We start from the raw sequence: 23,495 nt of genomic DNA, 5'->3' as shown, positions 1-23,495 counted from the left end.
ATAATGTATGCAATGATATGTACTCGTCCTGATGTCTCGTATGCCTTGAGCATGACGAGTAGATACCAGTCTAATCCAGGTGAAGGTCACTGGACGGCAGTCAAGAATATTCTTAAGTACCTAAAGAGGACTAAAGATCAATTCTTGGTATATGGAGGAGAAGAGAAACTAGTTGTAAAAGGTTACACAGATGCTAGTTTCCAAACAGACAAAGATGATTCGATCTCTCAGTCTGGCTTTGTATTTTGTCTAAATGGAGGTGCTGTTAGTTGGAAAAGTTCAAAGCAAGAGACGGTTGCCGATTCTACAATGGAGGCTGAGTATATAGCTGCTTGTGAAGCAGCCAAGGAAGCTGTTTGGATCAGAAAATTTCTTACAGGACTTGATGTGGTTCCTTCAGTATCAGATCCGATAGATTTGTACTGTGACAATAATGGAGCCATTTCACAGGCTAAGGAACCCCGATCACATTCCCGCACTAAGCATATACTCAGACGATACCACCTGCTCCGAGAGATTAATACTCGAGGGGATATACATATATGTAAAGTGCATACAGATGATAACATTGCAGATCCACTGACCAAGGCTTTGTCGCAGCAGAAGCACGAAGGTCATACTAGTTCCATGGGTATTAGATACATCAGAGATTGGCTCTAGTACAAGTGGGAGATTGTTAGTATTGGTGTCCTAGAGACAATGCTATTGTGTTCTATTGTAGACATTTATGGATTATGTTATATTGATTATTGAATAAATATTTATTATGTCCTCATTTACTGCGTAATAAATTGAAAGCGTAATAAATGTCCTTGGAATATTATATGTAATTCTATATCTCTAAGTACGTGACTTAGAAATGAGATTATGAGAATAATATCAATATTCCTAAATGTCCCTAGTCGAGTATCATTGTTAAGGGACAATAATGATGCATTAAGACTAGTATGTTTGTTGACTGATGATCACATCTCATTGATCATAGGTATAGTGATGCTAAAGTCAAGAACATAAGTGCATGTATCGACACATGGCACTGGAATGACCCACCGTGAGATTTTACATGTTAATAAGTGTCATTGGAAATTCTCACTGTGATAATGATGTAATGATCCTCTGACTTGATATCATTATATTTCTATATGAGAATTAATATACTTTGGTTGCACTAAAAGTTGCTTTTGACCGGGTGATGATGAAATGTACATTGGGTATATTATGAATCGTATGAGAAATATGAATGATCTAGAAAGGATTTAACCCTCCTATTTTAGGAGTGATATTATTGGCCTCTTGATTGAGTGAGACTATAAAATGCATGGCCGTGCTCAAATATTGATTTGTTTAATAGTCTACTCATTGATCAAGAAAATTCGGATTAGACGATGAAGAGGATGACACAATACATGCCTTGAGTCTGATCTATAATATAAGGTTAAAGGGATTATATTACATTGTACATTATTCACAAAAGGTTTAATTGAATCACCAATTATTATTATTACTTGGGTAGCAATGATGTATTACTAGATGCCGCTCATTGTTTATAATTTTATTATTGGATATTAAAATTATTGCCAACGTAATAATAACCTAAAGGGTCACACACTTTGAACGTTTAAAGGAGTTTTAATTTAAATTCTGAATTTAAATTAAATGATTAAGTTCGAAATAAATTATTTAATTGAGCCAGTCTTAATTAAGTAATAGAATTTCGAATTTAATATTAAAACCAAAATCGGATTAGGTTTGGAGAAGCCCAAATCCGATTAGGGTTTGGCCCATCTATCTCTCTTCCCTATAAATACATAATGATGTATTGTTTTAGGGTTAAGTAACATAAAATTCGTTTTATTATAAAACCCTAGCAGCTCTACATCAAGAGAGGCTAGAGAGAGAGAGAGAGAGGGGCTGCATTCGGCTAGTACCGGCTCCGGTGATCTTTGGCGATCAGACGTTCGTGTGGACTGCTTAGAGACGCGATCCTTAGACGAGGGCTGCGTGGTGATTGCTTGTTCCGGACCTCCATCTTTCGCTAACGTAAAGCTTCAACAAGGTATTATTTCGTATCTCCATGATCAGCCGTTCTTTATAGATGGATCCTCGGGTTAGGGTTTCGGATTTTTTTTATTTTACGTCGATTATCCGCTGCGTTTGTTGCCCCGAAACCCAACACGTTGCTGTGCCCACATATTAAATTTATGTGTTCAGGATGGTTTAAAACCTATTGATCCAATTGTTAGTAGAGTGAGGGATGGAATTAAATATGTTGGTCTTTCAGAAGGTCGTCGACTCAAATGGGGTGAAATTGCTAGCTTGTTGCAATTGAAACCAAAAAAATTAGTTTTAGATGTTTCTACACGATGGAATACTACTTACCATATGCTGCATTGTGCTCTTCAATTCAAACAAGTGTTTCCTAGATTTGCCCAATGGGATCGAGCTTTTAATGAATATGTTCCAAGTGAGGCTGACTGGGTGAAAGTAGCCAATGTATGTTCTTTGTTGAAACCTTTTGATGATGCTACCAGGGTAGTTTCAGGAAGTGAGTACCCTACCTCTAATTTGTTCCTTTCTGAAATCAAAATGGTAAAAGCATTGATAGATAAAAAAGTGATTGACGTAAACCCTTACATGAGAGAAATGACAAGTACAATGAAAGAGAAGTTTGATAAATATTGAGGTGAGAGTAATTTAATGATGTCTATTGGGGCAGTGATGGATCCAAGATTCAAGATGAAACTCATTTCTCATTGTTTTCCGATTATTTATCCTCTTGATGGTCAAAGTGAGATGAATCTTGTGCATTTAAAAACTGTCTTGCGTGATCTATATCAAGAATATGTTGCTGAAGATTTGAGAATTAAAGGCATGAGCTTGGAATCAACTCATATTTCTTCTTCGGATAATAATCTTTTATCGGAAGACTTAGAAACTCCAGCAGGTATGAGTGAATATGAAGCTTTCATTCGTGATAGTGGGGCAGCCACTGAACCAGTGAAGTCAGAATTTGATGAATACTTGTCTGAAAATATATTTATTCCGAATGAAACTTCAATAAAGTATTTAATTTGATGTCCTGGCCTGGTGGAAAGGAAACAGCGGCAAATATCCAGTTTTATCGCGAATGGCACGTGATATGTTAGTTGTTCCTATGAGCACAGTTGCTTCAGAAGCAACATTCAGTGCTGGTGGTAGAGTTATTGAGCCTCATCGCTCATGTTTAAAAAGTGAAACTGTGGAAATGCTGATATGTGGTGCTGATTGGGCTCGAGCATTATATGGACTAAAAAAAGCATGTCATGTACATATTAATCATAAACTTTGTCTTTTAAGTTTCATAATTTGAATTAATTTTTTTACTTTACTTAATTTGAACTAATTTAAATGTTGTTTAATTTTTCTAGAAGAAACAAATAAAGCCTGTCGAGATTAATTTGTATGACTAAGCTATATTTGGAATGCAAAAAGGTATGGAATGTGATCTGCATAAAATTTCAGATTTCCAATTTAATGAATTTTTCTACATTGTTAACTTGTTTTTAATTTTTTCATATTATTTCTTAAACAGGTTTTATTTTGCTGCTTGTTTTTGCTGATGGAACACTTTGCTTATGGTCTGGAACACTGGATGTTAATTTTAGAAGTGATCCTGACATAGTTAATATATTTGCACTACTTCCTGATTAGTTAATATTTTGTAATCTGTAGTGACTATTTATATTTTAAGTCACCAGTCCTAGTATTAGTATTATTCAGAAGTCCATGCAAGTGATGTAACCTATTGAAATCTAGATCAAGAATTCAAGATGTTATTGATATACTCCCTCTGTTCCAGTGAATTGTATACAGTTTCCATTTTGGGACGTCCCATCAATTATATACATTCTAAAAGTAGTAAACTTTTATAATATAAAATATCATTACACCAACTACTTTCCTCCACTATCTCTATTCTATAATAATATAAACACTATTACATCCACTACTTTCCTCCACTATCTCAAATCTTTTATTAAATATAAATGGGTCCCACCACTATACCCACTTTTCATCTAACTTTACTCATTTCTTACCCAATTTCTTGGTCTCCGTGTCCCAGCCATTTGTATACAAATGACTGGGACGGAGGGAGTATAATTTTTGCTTTCTGGACTATATTTGTAAACGAGCCCGAATCGAGTTCGAATCGGGTTCGAGTCGAGCCGAGATTCGGTAATCGAGTCGGGTTTTATTCGAATTCGGCACATACTCGGTCCGGCTCGTTTATCTTAATGGGTATAATATCTTGTTCGAGCTCAGCTCGTATACGAGCTCGAACCGAGTCGGGTGTTAATAAACGAGTTCGAGCTCGAGCTGCTCGCGAGCAATCCGGCTCGAATTACAGGCCTACCATAAACTAGGTTTCTTTCTCTTTGAATTTCTCAATTTTGCTTCTTTATGTAAATGTTTTTTTTATTAAGAAATGCTAGACACGCAAGTTCTTGATGGTGTGACATACGAGTGGCTTGAATGAATGTACATGAAGAGAAGGGTCATATATTATTATTATTAATTATGAAAACTGAAAAGGTTAACAATTGTCCGACGTCATCATTTAACATTTTGAAAACATTTTTTAGATAACTTTTGTCACCTATCTTCTTTTTACTATCAACCTTAGAATATCTGTTTTTTCCTTTTTGTCACCACCTTAGAATATCTTTTAAACCCATGTTTACAGCTGAATCCCAGAAATAAAAACCCTGAGCAACATAACATGAATAAAAGAAAATCATAATGAGAAATAGCAGAGGATTACGTATATACTCCTATAGAGCATATATACAAAAAGGAATAAGATAAGCTGGCAGAAAATTATGCGAACACGACATGAACAAAAAATCTAGGCCTACGGCCAAATTAATTAAAGCCATCATTTTCAGAAATAATAATAGTAACAACTATGGATACACATGTAGACAAAGGCAACCAAAGTTGGTGGAGAATATAATGTAGTGCGTCGTGGTGGGTTTAGTTGGTTGCTAGATACATCATAGTCATGAATATTATCAATCATATTACTCAAAACGCGTAACAATATTATATCACATATAATCATTTAAGCACTTAATTGTCTACCGTTTCCATTTCGGTCCTGACCTAATTTCGTTTGCATGTTCAGCACTTTGAGATCCGGTCATGAAGTAATATTAATCTTTCATCAGTTTGAAGAAGATTGGCGTACCGAACAGGCCACCACTTGTGCCCATTGTTTTAGCCTTGTCTTCACTGTTTGCGGAGTATCTCCTGTCATATATACAGACCATTCGAATCAGATCCCGAAAATTGTTAGAACATATATTCATTTATAAACCGTATAAGCTTAAATTATCAAAAAAGATAGAGCAAGAATTTCGCCAAAACTAAAAATATGTGCAGTTTGAAGTTAATCAAAGCTTAAAAATTACTTTATTTTCAAGTAATATTTATTCAAAATCGAGATCTTCGAAAAAAGGGCATCAAATTAGATTCCATTATAATCATAATCGTCCAATTCAGAAATATATCTCTAAACTCGAAAGTTATTCATTAAAGTCAAAAGCTGTTATGCTGTACACATTTCTTGCAAATGAAGTAACAAGTGAAGCATATTAAACACAAGAGATGAGCTGACCTGGAAAGAAAATGGAGCCGGGACTTCCCAAGGGAGAGGCCACATCTCCGTCCGAAGCCGACGAGGTAAACGACGACGTAGCCGAGTTATAATACTGCTTGTTAAGAGCATAGTTCAAAAGCCCCAGAGCCGGCAGAGTATCCGACAAACGTCGGTCAATCTCCGGCGAGTCAAACCCAAACCCTAGCTCAATACAGCCTTTAAGTTCATCAATATCTTCATTCGTCACGCTCTTACTCCGTCTATGTCTATTCTTGTTAATCCCCTGCCGCTTCAGCCACGCCTCGTCCCTGTACAAATCCGGCGACCATGACTTCTGTTTGTAAAGCGGCGCCGGCGGCCGTGGATGCGGTGGCTGTTCTTGTCCGTCAGACATTAACTAGTAACCGGAGATTATAAATAGAATTATGTTAATGGAAGTAGCTAAGATGTGGCCCAAACCCCTGAGAGAGGGGATGTGGGGGAGAGCCTAATGGCTCTGTCTAGGGTTTTGGTTTGTTGTGAAGGTCTATTATGAGACGACTATGAAGAGTGTATTTATTTGTATTTCATAGAAGGGTTTGTCTAGGGCACACATTATACATTAAAATTGATGATTTTAGTGGATTTTGATTGGTGGACTTGATGTAAATGCAGGGGGGCCATCTTTATTTATGATTAGGTGACCAGCGCTTATTGTGTGCCCATGGGCACATCATAGAAAAACCGTTCATAGAATGCGGGTTTGATGGCTCGACAGATGGGAATGGGTCCGCGTAAAGCATTGTTTGTTCCGCTCCATTATTATGAAACGTTCTTTGCGTTTCCTTTTTCTAAAGGTTGTGTACTATCCTCAATATTTGCGAAACTTAAGCCTCAATTTAAATTATTCTTAACACTAACTTTATGCTTGATGCAAGTTTAGACGTTACTATGAACGATTTCTCATTTCAAGTTTATGCAATTCTATATTTGGAGGAACTCCGACCATAAAAAATTCTGAGTTAATACTCAGTTAGCACATTAAATATAGAAATTATAGATAATTTCATGACAAATACCGCACTTAAATCACACTCTTTTTTTGTTTAAAATTTTTGCCAAGCTCTGAAATATGACAACTAAAATAAATATTGTTTTTGTCCAAATATGACGACTAAAATAAGCAGATTTTGTTCAGAAATAGCCATATATGATCAGAAAAAATTTGGTCCATTTACAAATTCCGCCGATATTTGTAGAAACCAATTACATTTGGTGAGAAATCCAATTTTTTCAAGTGAAATTCTCAAAACTAATATTTGATAAAAGCAATCAACGTAATTATCATTTTTATATAAAAGTTACCGAAAATGATAGAAACGACTAGTTTATATATCAAATCTTTTCAGTCATTTTTTAGCAACAATGACCACTTCCGGTCACTTTTACCAAAAGCCACCATACATGTCGAATTACTACAAATTTATATCAAATTTCACGTCATCGATTACCATATTAATACAATACACTTTATACATAATCACTTTAAAACAATAATAATATGCTATTTCTAAAATATAACCAATCAACATAAACAATGTCCTCGAAATAAAATATGTTACAAGTTTAACAAATTTTACATAAAATCTTACATATTAAATATAGCCGACCAGTACAGACAGCTCTATTGGAAATGACATCAGCGAGATGTTTCTGGTCATTGTAAAATGAATTCATAGCAGAAGCATAAATATCTATCAGAAGCTTCTAACTTTTTTTTTTTTCATTCCCGCATTGCATGCATATTACAAAGTCATAAATTCAATATTTTAGCAAGTCTTCTAAGATTGACTATTCAAAGATTGACTAGCTAAGATGCGGCAGTGTTATTATATATGTTTATTTATTTATCGTTAGGAGTGGTCCCGCAGGTATGGCCACCTAATGAGATGCGCTGGAAGGGTAATCCAGACAACTATCGATCTTTATAATATTCATTACGTAACACAAGGTCAATAGTGAGAAATTGCTTTCCGCTCTCGTTACCTGCTTTCACAATTATGTGATTGACCTACGTTTCAGCAACAATAGTGAATTTGATCAATTTGTCTGTGACTGTCTAATACAATTATTGGTCCGCTCCACGAGAACAAATCCATACATAAAATAATCGTCTCATATCTCGTTCATTTCTATACAATTTTCATTTTTAGATGTCCCATTATTTCGATACATTTCAAAAATCGTAACTTTTAATAATATAAAATCCTATTATATCAACTATTTTCATCCACTATCCCCATTGTATAACAATATAAATCATATTACATCCACGGCTTTCCTCTAGTATCTCAAATTTTTAGGTCCCACCACTATACTCATTTTTCATCTAACTTTACTTATTTTTTTACTATTTTTCTTGGTATTCGTAATTCTCTTCCAATGTATATAATTGGGTGGGACAGAGGGAGTAATAACTAATACTCACTCTGTTTGGGTTTACTGGACATTTAATTTTTACACAGTTATTAGGGAGAAGGAACTTTTGAGGTGAACTACAATTAATGCTAGACAAATTCTCTTTTATGCTCACATACAATTAAATACAGTTTTTAAATCAATGTGAATTTAAAACATTAAATAGGGACAATATAGGAACTTGTAAGTATGTTTGACATTGAAAACTGAGAATGACTATTATTAAATAACAAAGCAAGTATTCTAAAACGTCCATTAAACCCGAACAGAGGGAGTGTGTGTGTGTATGTATGTATGTATGTATGTATGTATATGTATATGTATATATAGGCTCATGATCAACTAAAAACCACCCTTAAAATAAAAACTAAAAATGAACTTAGTTTAGTGATATTCTCAGTACAATTTAGTGATATTCTATTTAGGATTTAGTGATCCGTGTTGCTGGAATTAGTGAACTTGTAGAAACTGCCCAGAATCTCCAGATCTGTTCCAGAAACTGCTCAGAATCTCCAGATCTCTTCTAGCTAGTTGCCGATTCAAGTGGTGGTTGCAGTGGGGGTGAAGGTGGAGATGGAGGCGATGGACATGGATGAGCCTTTAGTTCTGTTCGGCAATTTTTGACAAAAATTTGTAATTAAAATCGGCATTAAGCTTAGCAGACAGTATTGGAGGTGAGGATGACTGAGGTGGAGGTGAGGATGGAGGTGCATGTGGAGATGGAGGTGGGGGTGGAATGGAAGGGGCGATGGAGGGGGTTGGATTTGGTGGTGATATAAATAATGGAGACCGACATGGAGGTGGTGGTTATGGAGGGTCGGGAGACACGGAGGTGGAGAGAGCAACAAAAATTTGGCGGGGGTGGTGGGGTGAAGCTGCTGGAAGTGGGGTAGAGATAGATGCCGAGTTGGTGAGTTGGGGAAGAAGAAGGAGAAAGTGGGTTTGTTTAAGAATTTAGTGATATTCTTTTAAAAATTTAATGATATTTTCTAATTTATAGAATAATGAGGTTTCAATTGGAGTAAGACACTCTCTCTCTACATATATTAGAAAAAACTAATATATGTATTATTAATACTAACAAAATATTGTTAAATACTGAAAATTCAGTTAGTTGTTCAGTTTTCGATTAATCGTGGTTAAAAACGAAACGAATTATATATTATCTGGTTACCGAACCGGAAAAATTTCACCGAATGCTCACGTGGACCGTACTTAGAAGCCCAACAAGTCGATAACTAGATACGTACCCAATTTAGTGTTAATATCTCGATTGTAACTGGGCCTTCTTAACGCATACCCATTTAGCTATATAAACTTGGGCTCATTGGACCCAGCATGATTCCTGCAACGCAAACAAGACATGATGTATTATTGTATTGTTTGAATAAGAATTTCTTGTCTCTTTTTTTCTCTAATACAACATTTATTTTCAGACTAATAAAATCGTATAAAAAAATATTTTGCCTTGAAAACATCCTTAGCAGATACTCCATGTGACTGCACCGTTCACACAACCGAGTAAATCTGCAATTCAACTAGTAGTACTCCAGTCTCCCGAAATAACATTTATGACATTTGGTGTGTTCCGACTCATTCTTGCCCCACCGTCCACACAATTCTTTTTCTTCCATGTGCGCCGATAATTTATAATTCTCATTCGCAGAGATATTCACACACACTCACACTCTTATTAATATATTGCTTGTTTTTCAACAGATACTTCATATATAATTAATTTAATCTTTATAAATTAGCCTCCCCTGATTTGTGGGTGCTAGCTCTTCTGGAATATTACAGTCAAACATTTGTTAAATTATCATTGCAACAACAATCTACGAAGGTACAAAATCGATTAAATGATGAATATGTTGAATTTCTCTCAAAGAAGAGACTCTACACAGAAAAGGAAAAAACGTGTGCCGCCCAATTCACTTTTAGAAGCATCATTTCAGGTAAAATAGAGGTTGTGGCAGTAATTTAGTTGCATGTATGAGGCTAGGCAACATCGGGATAGGGATGTCTTTATCCATGAATTGGGCACCGAAAAGCTGAGAGCTTGTTTGACTATTCAACTCGCATTTGCTCCACGCTTTATAGGAGACCGTATCCTTTTCATACTAGTGATTCAAAGTTGTCACCTTTATATTCGTACGCAAGAAAATATACGGCTGCATACTGAGTAGTTAGATGTCGTTATGATGAAATTAATTTCATTCAAGTGTTAGGAATGCTTTGTAATGCTAGCGCATCTCAGATTTATTATCTAAGAGCAACTCCAAAAGTGTTATGCATATCTAATGATATATAGATAATCATCTAAAATTATACTCCCTCCGTCCCTATTTATTTGTCCATTTTGGAAGTAAAAATTTGTCCCTATTTATCTGTCCATTTATACTTTCAAAACTAATTTATTGATAGTTTTTCAAATATATCTCCATAATTTCAATTTTCAAGGCTTGACTTATTTAAAACTTGGTTGAATTCATGTTTTCAAGACATAAAGTAGGGATATTCCACCATTTTCAAGACATTAATTAGAGGTATTTAATGAAAAAGTTTATACAATCAAGTATTCCTTGGTATGTGTTTTTTTTTCCAAAATGGACAGATAAAAAGGGACGGAGGGAGTAGTTAAGAGGTCTTAGATTCACTCTAATACTGTTATGTATAATTACTTTATCTAAACTTATACATAATAGCTTTAGAGATTTTACAAATGTAGCTACTCCAATTTTAATTTTCTATATTTTTTTGCTAAGAGGTAATGGTTGGAGTGCTTAACTTTTTAAATAATATCTAAATAGTGCCATTGGATGTCAACTAGATGCCATGTAGATAATTTAGCTAATGGTTTTAGTTCCTTGGAGATGCTCTAAAATATCAATTAATAATTCATGTAGCTAACACAAATTAATAGTGAATGTATTCTTCAATAAATAAAAAAATTTAAGTGCATGTTCGGCTATTGTCAGTTCTGGCTTCTTGATAAGAAGCCGGCTTCTAATTTTCTTGACCCGTTTGTGTAAAAGGTCGGAAGCACTTATAAAAAGCTGAGAATGCTAGTTTTTGTTTCATGACTTCTAATTCTTTCCCAACAATTTAATTACTTTTAAATTTTAATTTATTTATCACTTATAGTCTACTTCTTCTCTTTAAATCAAATATATATTTTTTAAAATTACCCAAACTGCTCCTTAATGTGATCGGAGATTCGAAGATCCCACAAGCCAAATAAAAGAACATGGAAGTTTGTAAGCCCGGAAATGTTTGGAGTGAGCATCAAATAGTTCTGCTAGTTGGTAGAGTAATGATATGAAAGGCTGTATAATTTGAACCGATAGTGAGAAGGGACAGTGCTGTGTGTGGATAGATCTAGGATTTTAATCACCAGTAGTACAATGCATGAGCAGATGTGAACGACTACAACTCAGTTAATTGTATAAAATGGTTAATATTTTTCATGTTTGTCAATATATATTTTTGATCATTAATATCTGTAATTTCATATTAGTATTAAATATAAATTTTATCGTATAAAAGTACTAGTGAATATGAATCCAACAACATCATTCACAACTATATTTAATCTTATAAATTAGATACAAATTAGTAATTTATCTCGTATCATGTACTATTTTCATATATCAAACTTAAAACTGAAAAAAGAAACTAGGAATACTGCAGTATATGATGGAGGAGATATAATAGAGAGAGTACCTGCACCTGCTCTTGTCTTTGTCGCATGGCACATGGGGCTGCCGTCACTCTCAGACAAATTCAAAACCCCCTCTTCTCCCCCCGGACAAACCCTCTGCATCATCGCCTTGTGTCTTTTCATTTTCCAACCAGTTTTACAAAACAAAAGCTACTCATGCCCTATGATTATTTATATGAAGAGCGGTGCTAAATGCATATAATTGTGTACATAAAATTTGTACACCGATAATTGATGCGGGTGTACATAAAATTTGTACATAATAATATGATAATTGATGCGGGTTGTCTATCCTCTGAGGGCATAGGTTAAACTATAATAAATGTCTTTTTTTTCTACAACTACTCTCCCTCTCTCCTCTCTCCTGCTTTTCCAATAATTCATTAATTAATGTCTTCTTGATTATTGTGTTTTCTTCTTTAACCACACACTTTATTATTTTTACATATTATATTTAAAAAACAATAGTATTTATAAATTATATACAAGTTAAAATTTTATTAAATACTAAACAACTTTTAATTAATTTCGTCCCACAAATAATAACGAGCCCCCCCTGCATACACACTAATTTTTTAATTTTTTTTGACGAACACTAATTTTTTAATTAAAATCATCCGATTTGATATTTAATAAAAAAAATTAGTTAATAACGAGGCCCCCCCTGCATATACACTAATTTTCCAATTAAAATCACCTTCTAACTAATTTTTTTTATTAAATATCAAATTGGATGATTTTAATTAAAAAATTAGTGTATATGCAGGGAGGCTTGTTATTATTTGTGGGACGAAATTAATTAAAAATTGTTTTGTATTTAATAAAATTTTAACTTGTATATAATTTATAAATAATATTTTTTTAATATAATATGTAAAAATAGTAAAGTGTGTGGTTAAAGAAGAAAATACAATAATCAAGAAAACATTAATTAATGAATTATTGGAAAAGCAGGAGAGAAGGAGAGTAGTTGTAGAAAAAAAGAGGACATTAATTACAGCTTAACATGTGCCCTCAGGGCACAGGATACACAATCCGTTATTTCAATTAAAACTTACCATATATCATTATGTACAAAATTCTATACACAATTATGTATACTAAACATTTTTTTTATGTGAATAATCGCCGGTGCAGGACATTAATGACTTGTGGTGCAATGAACTTTAGTCATTTACTCTGAATTTCATTCATGTATTCTGAATTCGAATGTAGATATATCACGGGATAATACTAGTGACCCCAAAATTTATCCTTAAATCTTTTTCCTAAATGACAGTGTTAGACATATTGTAACTGGTTTTAGTTGGATGTTGTATGTGCATGCAGGGGGTCTATTATTTATTAATATGAGTGTAGCCAATCACACATTACCACATAGATTGGAGAAAAAAAAATTGGGAACAAATTTTGGGATACTTAGCATTTTTCTATATCATATACTCCCTTTGTTTTTTCTTATGACACATTTGACTTGTACACAAAATTTTAAGTGGGTTGACCGGATAGTAAAATTACTATTTTTGTAAATTAAAATTTTGATTACATAATTTTTATTCAGAAAAAAAACTAAAAAAAAACTTTTAACTACTAGGTCAAAAGCACTTTAAAATGTGTGCCAAAAAATCAAACGTCATATATTAAAAAAAACAGAGGGAGTAATAGTGCTATAGAAATTGGGATTGAACCTAATCGGTTGAGTTACCGATTTCGGATTAGTTGAAAATCGAGGATTAATTGGAATGATTAATCAGAGTGAAAATCATATGTATTTTAATATTAAAATATTAATTAATATTTGATTATTATTATTATTATTATATTAGTTATTTATTAACATGTATGTTTACTATATCACAAGTTCTTTAATTGTTCATAATTAGAGTAATACAGTATTTTTATTTTAATAAATTGTTATATATACTTCCATTAAAATAATTATAAGGATTAATCAGATTTCAAAAATCGAATTGACCGACCACGTTGTTGGGGATTAATCGGTTAAATCGGGGATTTTTAGAACACATGATATATGACGTATTTTGTTGGAGGCTGTCTGAATTAAGTACAAAAAATATTTATTACTTATATGTGAGAAATTACTTGACTCCTTTCCACGTGTGTGTGTGGGTGTGATTGTAAACTATGCTAATTATATATAAATCACCTGACACTAATTAATCATAATATTCGTAGCGGGTCCGATTTTCGTGTCCACTTCGGTATTATTCAAGTCAATCCTAAATACTTGTAGCGTCCGATTTGCGTGACGTGCTCGGTATTAACTAAACTCCATTATTTATATTTTTTGCACGATATAAATTGTTGTATAAACCATTATTATAATGTTGTTGTAATCGCTGAATTATTATGATTAACTTTGGTTATGTTATATTGAAATTGCGTGCCAAATTTTTTTTACAAAACAAACATTATTTTCGTTGACATTTCTTTCTAAAACTTTTAGTGAGCTAAGTGATGTGAGATGATCTTCATTCTAAGAAACAAGTCCTAAACATGTTAGCGGAGAGTTAATAGTCTTTGCACCGTGAGGAAGAACAAAGACCCAAGACCCGTAAAAATTTAGAAGTTCAACTACTACACAAGATTCTACATCGACTTTGAGAAAGTAACAGTTACGTTCTAAGACAATCTATGTAGAGTTTTTAATTTGTAGTGAGGAAGTAATTGGGAATCACGCTTCAATGTAATCACCCATTCGGGGCCACTCCCGATCCTACTCAATCCATTTCAGGCCCACTAAAACCTCACTAAGGCTCCGGACATGACTCATAAGGGCTCCAGACAATCTCAAGAGCCAACATTTTACCCAACCCCCTTCCCACTAAGACCCACCCCCGTCAACTAGGCCCCACCTAGGCCTTGCCAAGTCCCATCTCGAGGTCCATTCTCGGGGCCCATAAACTTTCTCATAGTTTAAAAAAAATTGTTTCGCATTTAAGTTTGTATTGAATACTTTGTACCAGACTAAGACAATGTGTGTGTGTGTTAGAGTTTTTGTGGTTGGTCGTGCTATGATAACAAATCATTGAAATACAAACTTATACAAACCAATGCTTGGGGCTGATGTAGCTTACGTGGGCTGGACCTTGAGTGTGTGATGACATATAGATCGAGGGTAATGTCGTTTGAGATGGTTTTTCTTGGTTTGTATTTTAGTGATTTGTATTTAAACGATTGCATGTATGTATATGTGTGACTGCGTATATTTATATAGGCTAGTGATCAAATACAAACCAAATCTTAAATACAAACTAAAAACCTTTTTCAAGATCATTATTTACAATTACAAGAATCACTAGTTTATACTGCATTAATCATTGTTTCATATAGTAAAATCTGCAACTTTCTTAACTATTAATGTTGATTATTAATGATCAATTATGGTAATAAGAGGTCCATGATGGTAGTAAGTGATGAAAGCAGGCGTGTGATGGTGGTAAGTAGTCGCTAATTGTGGCAAGTGGTGATGACTATTAGTGATGGTAGCCGATGGTGCCCAGTTATGAAAAGTGTTGGTAATGATCTCAGGAGGCCCCTTATTAGTATGGGTGAATATGATGATTATATACGTATATATGTGTATATACATATTTATATTCGTGAGATATGTTATATATAAGTTAGTGATATGTTATGTACAATTTAGTGATTTCTTTAGTTAAAAATAGTACTAAAAAAACGGATCAGAAACTGTTTTGAATTTTTAGACTAATTTGGTTTGTATTGGAGTTAGACTCTCTATATATATATATATTTATGTATGTATCTTATATATATATATATATATAAAGATATATAGAGTAAAGTTCTATGGAGACCATTTTTATCGGAGATCGTGGAGACCACTTATGTTCTGCAAGTGAAATATTGCATAAAAACATTGCAAAACGTATAGTTTTGCGCATCATGTTGTACAAAATCATTATTTCACTTTAAAATCTTGAATATCATATAAGTTTCGCATGTAGAACATTACAAAATGTTATATTCTACGAAATATATTTAGTTTGCGGGATATTGTTCAACTTGCAGAACATACATTATATATTTATGAAACAGAGATGATCTTCAACAATTTTATTGAATACATGATATTTGTTGAACATACTTCACAAAATAATATATTTTATAGTGTTTTGATTGCAAAACATAAGTGGTCTCTGCGGTCTCCAATAAAAGTGGTCTCCATAGAATTTTACTCAAGATATATATATATAGAGTTAAGTTCTATGGAGTACACAAAAACATTGGAGTATTGGTGTACAAGTCTTAATTTTTTAGTTTAATCATAAATAATATATTTGATTATACAAATTTATATACAATCTATCATCTATAAGTTGTCTTGCACATAATTGTCTATCAATCTTTAATATCTTTCAACTTTAACAAGTATTAACATTATTGTTCTGCTTATTAGTTATATTGCAGAACATAGAGTCCTGTAATTTATAAAAGTCATTATTTCACCTTTTGATTACAATGTTTATGTTGTGTAGAACATAATGTGCAGGTTATTAAATGTTTACGAATACTATTGAACAAAAAAATTGAAATTTAGATGAACAGATTACATTTTATCCAACTTTGTACTCCAATACTCCAATATATTGTGTACTCCATTGAACTTTACTATATATATATATATATATATATATATATATATATATATATATATATATATATATATATATTATAAAAGAGTAACAAAATCTTATCATTAAAAATCATATCCCACCAAATTAAATATGTAATTTTTATTCCTTATAAACATTTTTAATTTCAATGTTAATTTGATAATTGATCAATTTAGGCACTAAATCGTGAAACGTCAAGCCACATAATTAACAAAAACCAATAGGAGTATAATACTTATTATTAATACTGATTTTAATATACATGTGATCATGTATTTATAATTCAACTTAAAAGATTTAAAAATAAATGAATATTAATTTCTTAATTGTACGAATGTTTGAAATATTTGCAAAATTATGAGCTTATAACACTAAAGTAATTACGTAATTATATATTTGTAATATATAGGGCAAATTAATTTATAAGTCCTTGAACTATTGACGTTTTATTTTTTAGGTCCCTGAACTAAAGATTCCATATTTTAGGTCACTTAACTTTTCTATTTTCTGATCTAAGTCCTTCCGTCAAAAAGATTCTAACGGTGTTAACTAGGGTTCTTGAGTTTCATACAGATCAAAGCAATTTTGAAGGTGTTAGTGATATCCAAACTCAAAGTTCAAATAGTCAAATTGAAGCTTGAATCACTAGCGACACTTATATGACAACAATTTTCACAAATTAGATTTAATTTTAAAAAACCCCAAATTGGACCATAAATTTAGGGTTCTTTATCGAATTTAGTGACCTAAATTTAAAAAATTTTCAATTGAACATAATTTTTGAAAATTGGTGTCATATGAGTGTCGCCAGCGACTCAAGCTTCAATTTGACTACTTGAACTTTGAATTTGGATATCACTAACACCTTCAAAATTGCTTTGATCTGTATGAAACTCAAGAACCCTAGTTAACACCGTTAGAATCTTTTTGACGGAAGGACTTAGATCAGAAAACAAAAAAGTTAAGTGACCTGAAATACAGAATCTTTAGTTCAGGGACCTAAACAATAAAACGTCAATAGTTCATGGACCTGCAATTTAATTTTCCCATATTTATCCATATAAATATTGATATAATTTAATAGTTTAAGCTTATACGAGCTCATATACTTTAAAATAAATGTTGTTGGGTGAAATAATATTATATTATAATATATTTATATATAGATATATTAGTTATTTGGATATTTGAAAATGTGAAATGAAATTTATTAGATTAATAACCCGTGTGTATTATAATTTATACTCTCCATTCGTGCGAGTTGTTTTTGTTGGGACAAAGAGCTCGACACATATTTTAAATATCTTATAAATATAAGTTTATAATTTATTTTCATAATTTTTTCAAATTAAAGTTTTAGCATAAATTCTTATTCATAAAAAAATAAAATTTAAATTAGGAAACCGTATATTATATGTATATATTAAAACATGTGTAGAAAGACATGGTTGAGTAGAGTTATAATTCGAGGCGGCCGGCTCATGTGCTTGCCGGGTTTGAACTCGTTTAACTGAGTTCGGCTCGGCTAAACAAGTCGAATTCGAGCGAAGGTTTCGGCTCGTTTAATTAATTAAACGACATGATTCGACTCGTGAAATTAAACAAGCCGAGTTTTGATAGAGATTTATATTCGATTAAGTGTAAAATTATACGAACTGTTTTGTTCGACTCGTTCAACAAAACGTGCCGACTAGACGAGATTAATTCGGCAGAATTTTAGATTTAAGCCGGCTCTCGTAACTCAAATTAGACTCAACTTGAAACCTGACTTGCTCGACTCGAATTATAACATGATCGAGGAAGTATATGTCAAAGGAATTCGTAAATCAGGATAATTTTATCACTTTCAATATATTGCACATTTCTGCTAACACGTCTGTTTCATTTTGGGTTCGTGTACAAAGTCAGATTAATTAGAAAGGCTTTGTCGCCTTTTGTTATGGCAGTGGTGTGAACTAATATGTTGGCCTGCACACTACTGGGCCCCTCTATATATTGGAGTTACTCTCTCGTTCATGCCTTCATAGGGCCTCGGTAATTCCTTCTTTACAACAATTTTGAATTGATAATCTTAATAAATATTTTATGGACTAATATTAGTATCTTTTCCTATTTAATGCATGAGAGTGGATATTGGGAAGATCTTCATATGTTTTAACTATTCTATTTCTGAAAATTTTAAGAACTCACTTGTATCTTTCTCAAAAAAAAAAAAGAACTCACTTGTATCATCTTCATATTTCACTTTTAAGAGATTAATATAATTGTTTATTAAAAATATTAAAATATTAGATATAATTATATAATACCATAAATGACTTTTTATATTTGCTCGCACTTTCAATACTGTAGTAGGATAAAATATATATTTGAAATAAAAATAAAATTTTAAATTAGTTTTTTATTTGAGATGAGAATGATAAATGTTTTTGAATTATTGTATAATTAGATTATTTTAAACTGAAACTATATAAATAGATTATAAAATAAGACGGTAAGAAAAAATAATTTAATAAATATGTGTTACGATATCTACTAGGATATATTTTTTTTGACGGAATCCACTAGGATATATTTAATTTAAAACTTCGATATCTTTTATGGTATATAAATACTAAACAGGCACTTGGACAAATCTCAATAGATAAAATATTTCGACATTATAAATTTCACTCTCCGTTGTTTATTGCACCGACGACCAGTCGGGTACTCATTCTTCATCTGTGCAAGTTTTTAATATTCGGGCTCCATGTCTACGAGTACTAAACAGAGCTCACAGACACACTGTTGATTTATCTCCGACCTCAATACAAGGTAATAAAGTTGCTACTTTGTTTCAGTCTTATTCATGTTGTTACTTTTTTATTTGTTTTTATTTCAAATTTCAAGTTAGCTTTAATTGGGTTCAGTTGTTTCTGTATGTAAAATATGCATCTATCAGTCTATGTCAGTGTTACATCAAGAAGTCTCTGATTTGTTCTGGGGTTTGATTATTGATTAGTTTTCGTATGACCCATGTTGAATTAGGGGCTTTGAGCTGTAGTTGCTGTTCCGAATTTGCGTAATCCAAGAAGTTGAGGTTGAGTTTATTCTGGGGAATTTGTTTTGTTTAATTTGAGAAGTGTAGATGGTTCTAGATCTTGGGCAGAAGTGAGTGGGATGAGGAAAGACTCTATGTCGTTTCGCAATCCCGGGACGTACACAAGCCCCGGGACGCCAGATTATGCGGATAACAATGTGGGGGATTTTCAGAGAGGTTGGTGTTCGGAGCGAGTGGCGTTACCTGTGAACAGCAGTAGTAAGAGGCATATCAGTGCTGCTGCGTTGATTCCGTTTAGTAGTGGGAGGGCTTTGCCTTCCAAATGGGATGATGCGGAGAGATGGATTACGAGTCCGCTTTCGGGGACTAGTGCTCCCAGGACACCGGTTGTGCAGCCTCAGCGGCATCTTAAATCAAAGAGCGGTCCACTTGATGCTCAAGGACTTGCGTTTTCTCCACGTTACTCGCCCGCTCATGTGCAGGTGGTTAATGGGGGTAATGCGGGTGGTTTTATGGCAGGTTCTCCTCTTACAACCGGTGTACTAGTACCTGATGGCTTATCTATTCACTATGGTGGTGGGATTGGTGTACAAAACCCTGTTCGTCCTGGAAGGATGTTACGTAGATCTTACAATGCTGCCAGCCAAACAAATTTGCTATGTGATTCATCATTGCCAGACTCCAATGGTATGATATGCTCCGCCATTTGTGTTTTAACTTTTGTTGAACTTATACAATGTCTCATGGAAGTGAGTAGAGATAAGTTTATTAGAATACATGTCCAAGGCCTGTGACATAGTTTTGTCCGTCTCATAGGCTTTAGTTGTCAATTTGTTATATGCCTTTTCCAGAGATACTTGAGATCGGAATAGTTATTACGAGGAGTCAATTTCAAATTCCATCAGCAAGGAAGGCGGGTAATGAAGTTAGGAGCTATTAAAATAAGACAGTATATTTAATCCCAGGGTAACTGCACTTAATGGTTTGCCTTATTTTCTTGCTGTCCTGCTTACATAAGCTTCCTCATAGATCTTTCGGGCCATACCTTCTTGTCCTGTCCGTTGTGCATACATTAGCTTTAAGCAGGAATTAATGTCCTCTGATCCTGGTACAATTGCCTACGTATGTACCAATTAAATATGTATAGTAATTAATATACATATTGTGATAATGAATTTAGAAAACTAAGCCATCCTTGAGTTTCTTTAGGGATTAAGCTACAGATTGTTTCTTTTACCAAGATTGATAATTGTAGAAAGCTACGTTACCCGGACTCTTCATTTTGCCTCGAGTACTCGTGTCGGACACTCGGACATGGGTATGGACACTCCGACACTTATTTTAGGCCAAAAACATGTGAAATTTTCAAAATATTGCCGAGTCCGACACTTGGACACGTATCCAGTTTGGACACTTTCAGCCGAATCCGGGTAACATAGGTAGAAAGTACTTAGCTATTCATGTCTATGATTTCTACTTGGGTGTTTCTTGGGTGGGTTGGCATCTCATTGTTAAGAAGCTGAAGTTATGACCTTGTTGTCGACTTCATTAATGTCGTTAGAGTTTACAACTAGAATTCTGATTTTCAGATCATCAATATTTTAAAAGAGTTGTGATCTTTCCTGTTTAGACCTTCAAAATTATTAAAGATTAACCGGCCATGGGATTTTTTGCCTTGTCATTTATTATTATTTATTATTAGAATGGTTTGATATATCATTGTATTATTTTCGCCTTAACATTCAAGATACGTTCATCAGAGAATTTATTTTTTGTATTATTTGTTTTTTGTACTGTTTCTAAAATGAGCCTATGGATATTGGATATTTCCTTTTTCTTTCACAAAGCTATCAGAGTATCAGGTACACAGACTATGGAACCATTACAATCCAACTTTCAGCATACTGCAGCCAGTTACAAATAGTTTCTAATTATTAATGTGATCAGATGAGGAGTATGATAACTGTTCTTTAGTCGAATGAGCATTTAAAAAACAATTATCAAAACAGGCTACCTTACTTTATAGGCTTCTTTATTGTACCTTTTAGAAGTTTAATTTTCCAATTTTTGAGTGAAAAGTGCAAACCTTTTATTTTCTTTCTGAATATTGAAGCATCTCTGAGGCTCTAGTCTTAATAGTTTAAGATGGTGTTCAAACTTGTAATTTACGCTATAGTCTAAGCTTTTGACGGAATGGACAGATGAGAAGCATGGGGGATCCAATGAGTCAGAGATCATGGCTACTGGTGCCGTGTCAAGACGTGATATGGCGACGCAGATGAGTTCTGCAGGTGGCAGTCCAAAAGAAAAGCTATCCCCTGATCATCCCACATTGAACCCCACTTGCAACTTTTCCTCTAAAGTAGAAATCAGGGATGTGCAGGTAGACAAGGGAGCCACTATGACTAGGCAATCCAGAGAAGATGGGGTGAGTGTAACAAAGAAAGCCTCACCGGAAACCAAAGAATTAGCTTTACCTTGGGATCTTGCAAAAGCATCGAAGAACAGGTCAAGGTATGTTCAGTTTTCCATAAGAGTTCCTCTTCATGACTTATCACTTATATGTAACTTCTGTAAGGTTTCACAGTTAAATTACTCGCTCTTCAAAGCTCTACACAGTATAATGAATAGTCTTATTAATAACTTTAATGATATCCTTTTTGATCACTTTAAAGAAGTTTTAACAATGATTTTACTTGTGGATTCCTACTTCTAGAATTGGTTGTCACTTGCCACTTTTGTCCTTTTTTCTTGTCCATTTCTACATCTGAAATAAAAAGCTAAACTATTTGTTTGAAATCTATTACTCATTGATGTCATTATGATACCCTGATCTCAAACTGCCATGTTTACAATACAATGAATTTCAAGATCCCCTAAAAGAAACTTGATCCTTTCCTGCTTGGCTGACAACATTCTCTCCATAAGTCAACTAAAAAAGCTTTCTAGGCCATAGAAAACGTATAGTTAGATTGCTTATGACATTCATATGTGTTAACTAGTATGTACTTCCATTCCCTGGCGGCCCGGCCAAACGGGGATGATATTTTGTTTTCAAATAAGAATCAATTTTTTTTTGTTTTGTTTTGGGACAAGGGGGGTATGTTTGCTTTATAGCATATGCATGAGGCTTATGACAGCACTATGTTTACAGGCTTCAAAGAGAAGAGGCCAGGATTAGTGCATGGGAAAACTTACAGAAAGCAAAAGCTGAAGATGCTATAAATAAACTAGAGGTTCGTCAGCAGGCTTAAATTCTTCTTCTTCTTCTTTTTTGCTAAGTAGGCTTAAATTCTCATGTTTCCCATATATCCCAAAATCATGCTTAACCAAGTTGGTTCCTTTCTTTTTGGCAGATGAAATTGGAAAAGAAGAGGACCGCATCGATGGATAAGATATTAAACAAACTCAGAAATGCTCAAACAAGAGCTCATGATATGAGACAACTAATGACGGACGATGTTGATAATCAAATTCCCAGATCAAAAGTAAATAAATTTTCATCCTTGCGCAAGTATGTTGCTTTGGGTCCTATCCGCAGTTGTTTTACAAGCCATGCAAACTAGTCAGATTGTTGGCTTTATGGATTTGTAGACATTTTCAGACCTTTTAATATTCTGTTGACCCAGAAGAGAAAATGGTAAGAGTAAAGGGTTCAGTCAACAGAATGACCTAAACATTAAAGTAAATTTCTTTAGATTACTATTTGCTAGTTCATACTCAACGGTATCTCTCTCTGTATCTTGTGATCTTTTATGAGATGTGGAGAGATCGAACCTTGTCTTTGACAGAATGGGTTTGTGAATTTTTGGTTATCAAAAGAAACAGTTCATGTAATTTTCCATTCAGACGGACTGTAGAAAGTGTGGTGATCAGGGAGGTTTCTGTGTTTAAATGATAGCAATAGACATCACCTTTAGAGAGGCGTTTGAATCAATAAGAATGGGGAATGGGAATAAGGGGTCGTTTGGTTCGAGA

At 33.5% G+C, this 23,495-nt stretch overlaps 2 protein-coding genes and 1 long non-coding RNA gene across 3 annotated transcripts; 2 read left to right on the top strand and 1 right to left on the bottom strand.

Annotated features, from left to right (window-relative positions):
- The first annotated feature begins 2,633 nt into the window (after positions 1-2,633).
- LOC135151225 (uncharacterized) lies at positions 2,634-3,990 on the top strand. Its single transcript, XR_010289828.1, has 3 exons — positions 2,634-3,304; positions 3,408-3,471; positions 3,572-3,990. It is a non-coding gene; the product is annotated as an uncharacterized LOC135151225 (long non-coding RNA).
- An 883-nt stretch (positions 3,991-4,873) lies between these two features.
- Positions 4,874-6,185, bottom strand: LOC108210784 (uncharacterized). Its single transcript, XM_017382198.2, has 2 exons — positions 5,657-6,185; positions 4,874-5,289 (listed from the first exon to the last, which is right to left on the bottom strand). Exons 1-2 carry the CDS (start codon positions 6,030-6,032, stop codon positions 5,204-5,206), a joined length of 462 nt encoding a protein of 153 aa, XP_017237687.1. The 5' UTR covers positions 6,033-6,185; the 3' UTR covers positions 4,874-5,203.
- Positions 6,186-19,114: 12,929 nt separating this feature from the next.
- Positions 19,115-23,354, top strand: LOC108210631 (uncharacterized). The gene is made up of 5 exons (XM_017382002.2): positions 19,115-19,291; positions 19,505-20,204; positions 21,719-22,031; positions 22,672-22,753; positions 22,874-23,354. Exons 2-5 carry the CDS (start codon positions 19,637-19,639, stop codon positions 23,081-23,083), a joined length of 1,173 nt encoding a protein of 390 aa, XP_017237491.1. The 5' UTR covers positions 19,115-19,291; positions 19,505-19,636; the 3' UTR covers positions 23,084-23,354.
- The last annotated feature ends 141 nt before the right edge of the window (positions 23,355-23,495 follow it).

The sequence above is a fragment of the Daucus carota genome, chromosome 3, assembly GCF_001625215.2.
Source record: "Daucus carota subsp. sativus chromosome 3, DH1 v3.0, whole genome shotgun sequence".
In the NCBI taxonomy this organism is placed as follows: domain Eukaryota; kingdom Viridiplantae; phylum Streptophyta; class Magnoliopsida; order Apiales; family Apiaceae; genus Daucus; species Daucus carota.
Note: the sequence above shows the minus strand (reverse complement) of the source record. Positions and strands in the feature narration are given on the sequence as shown.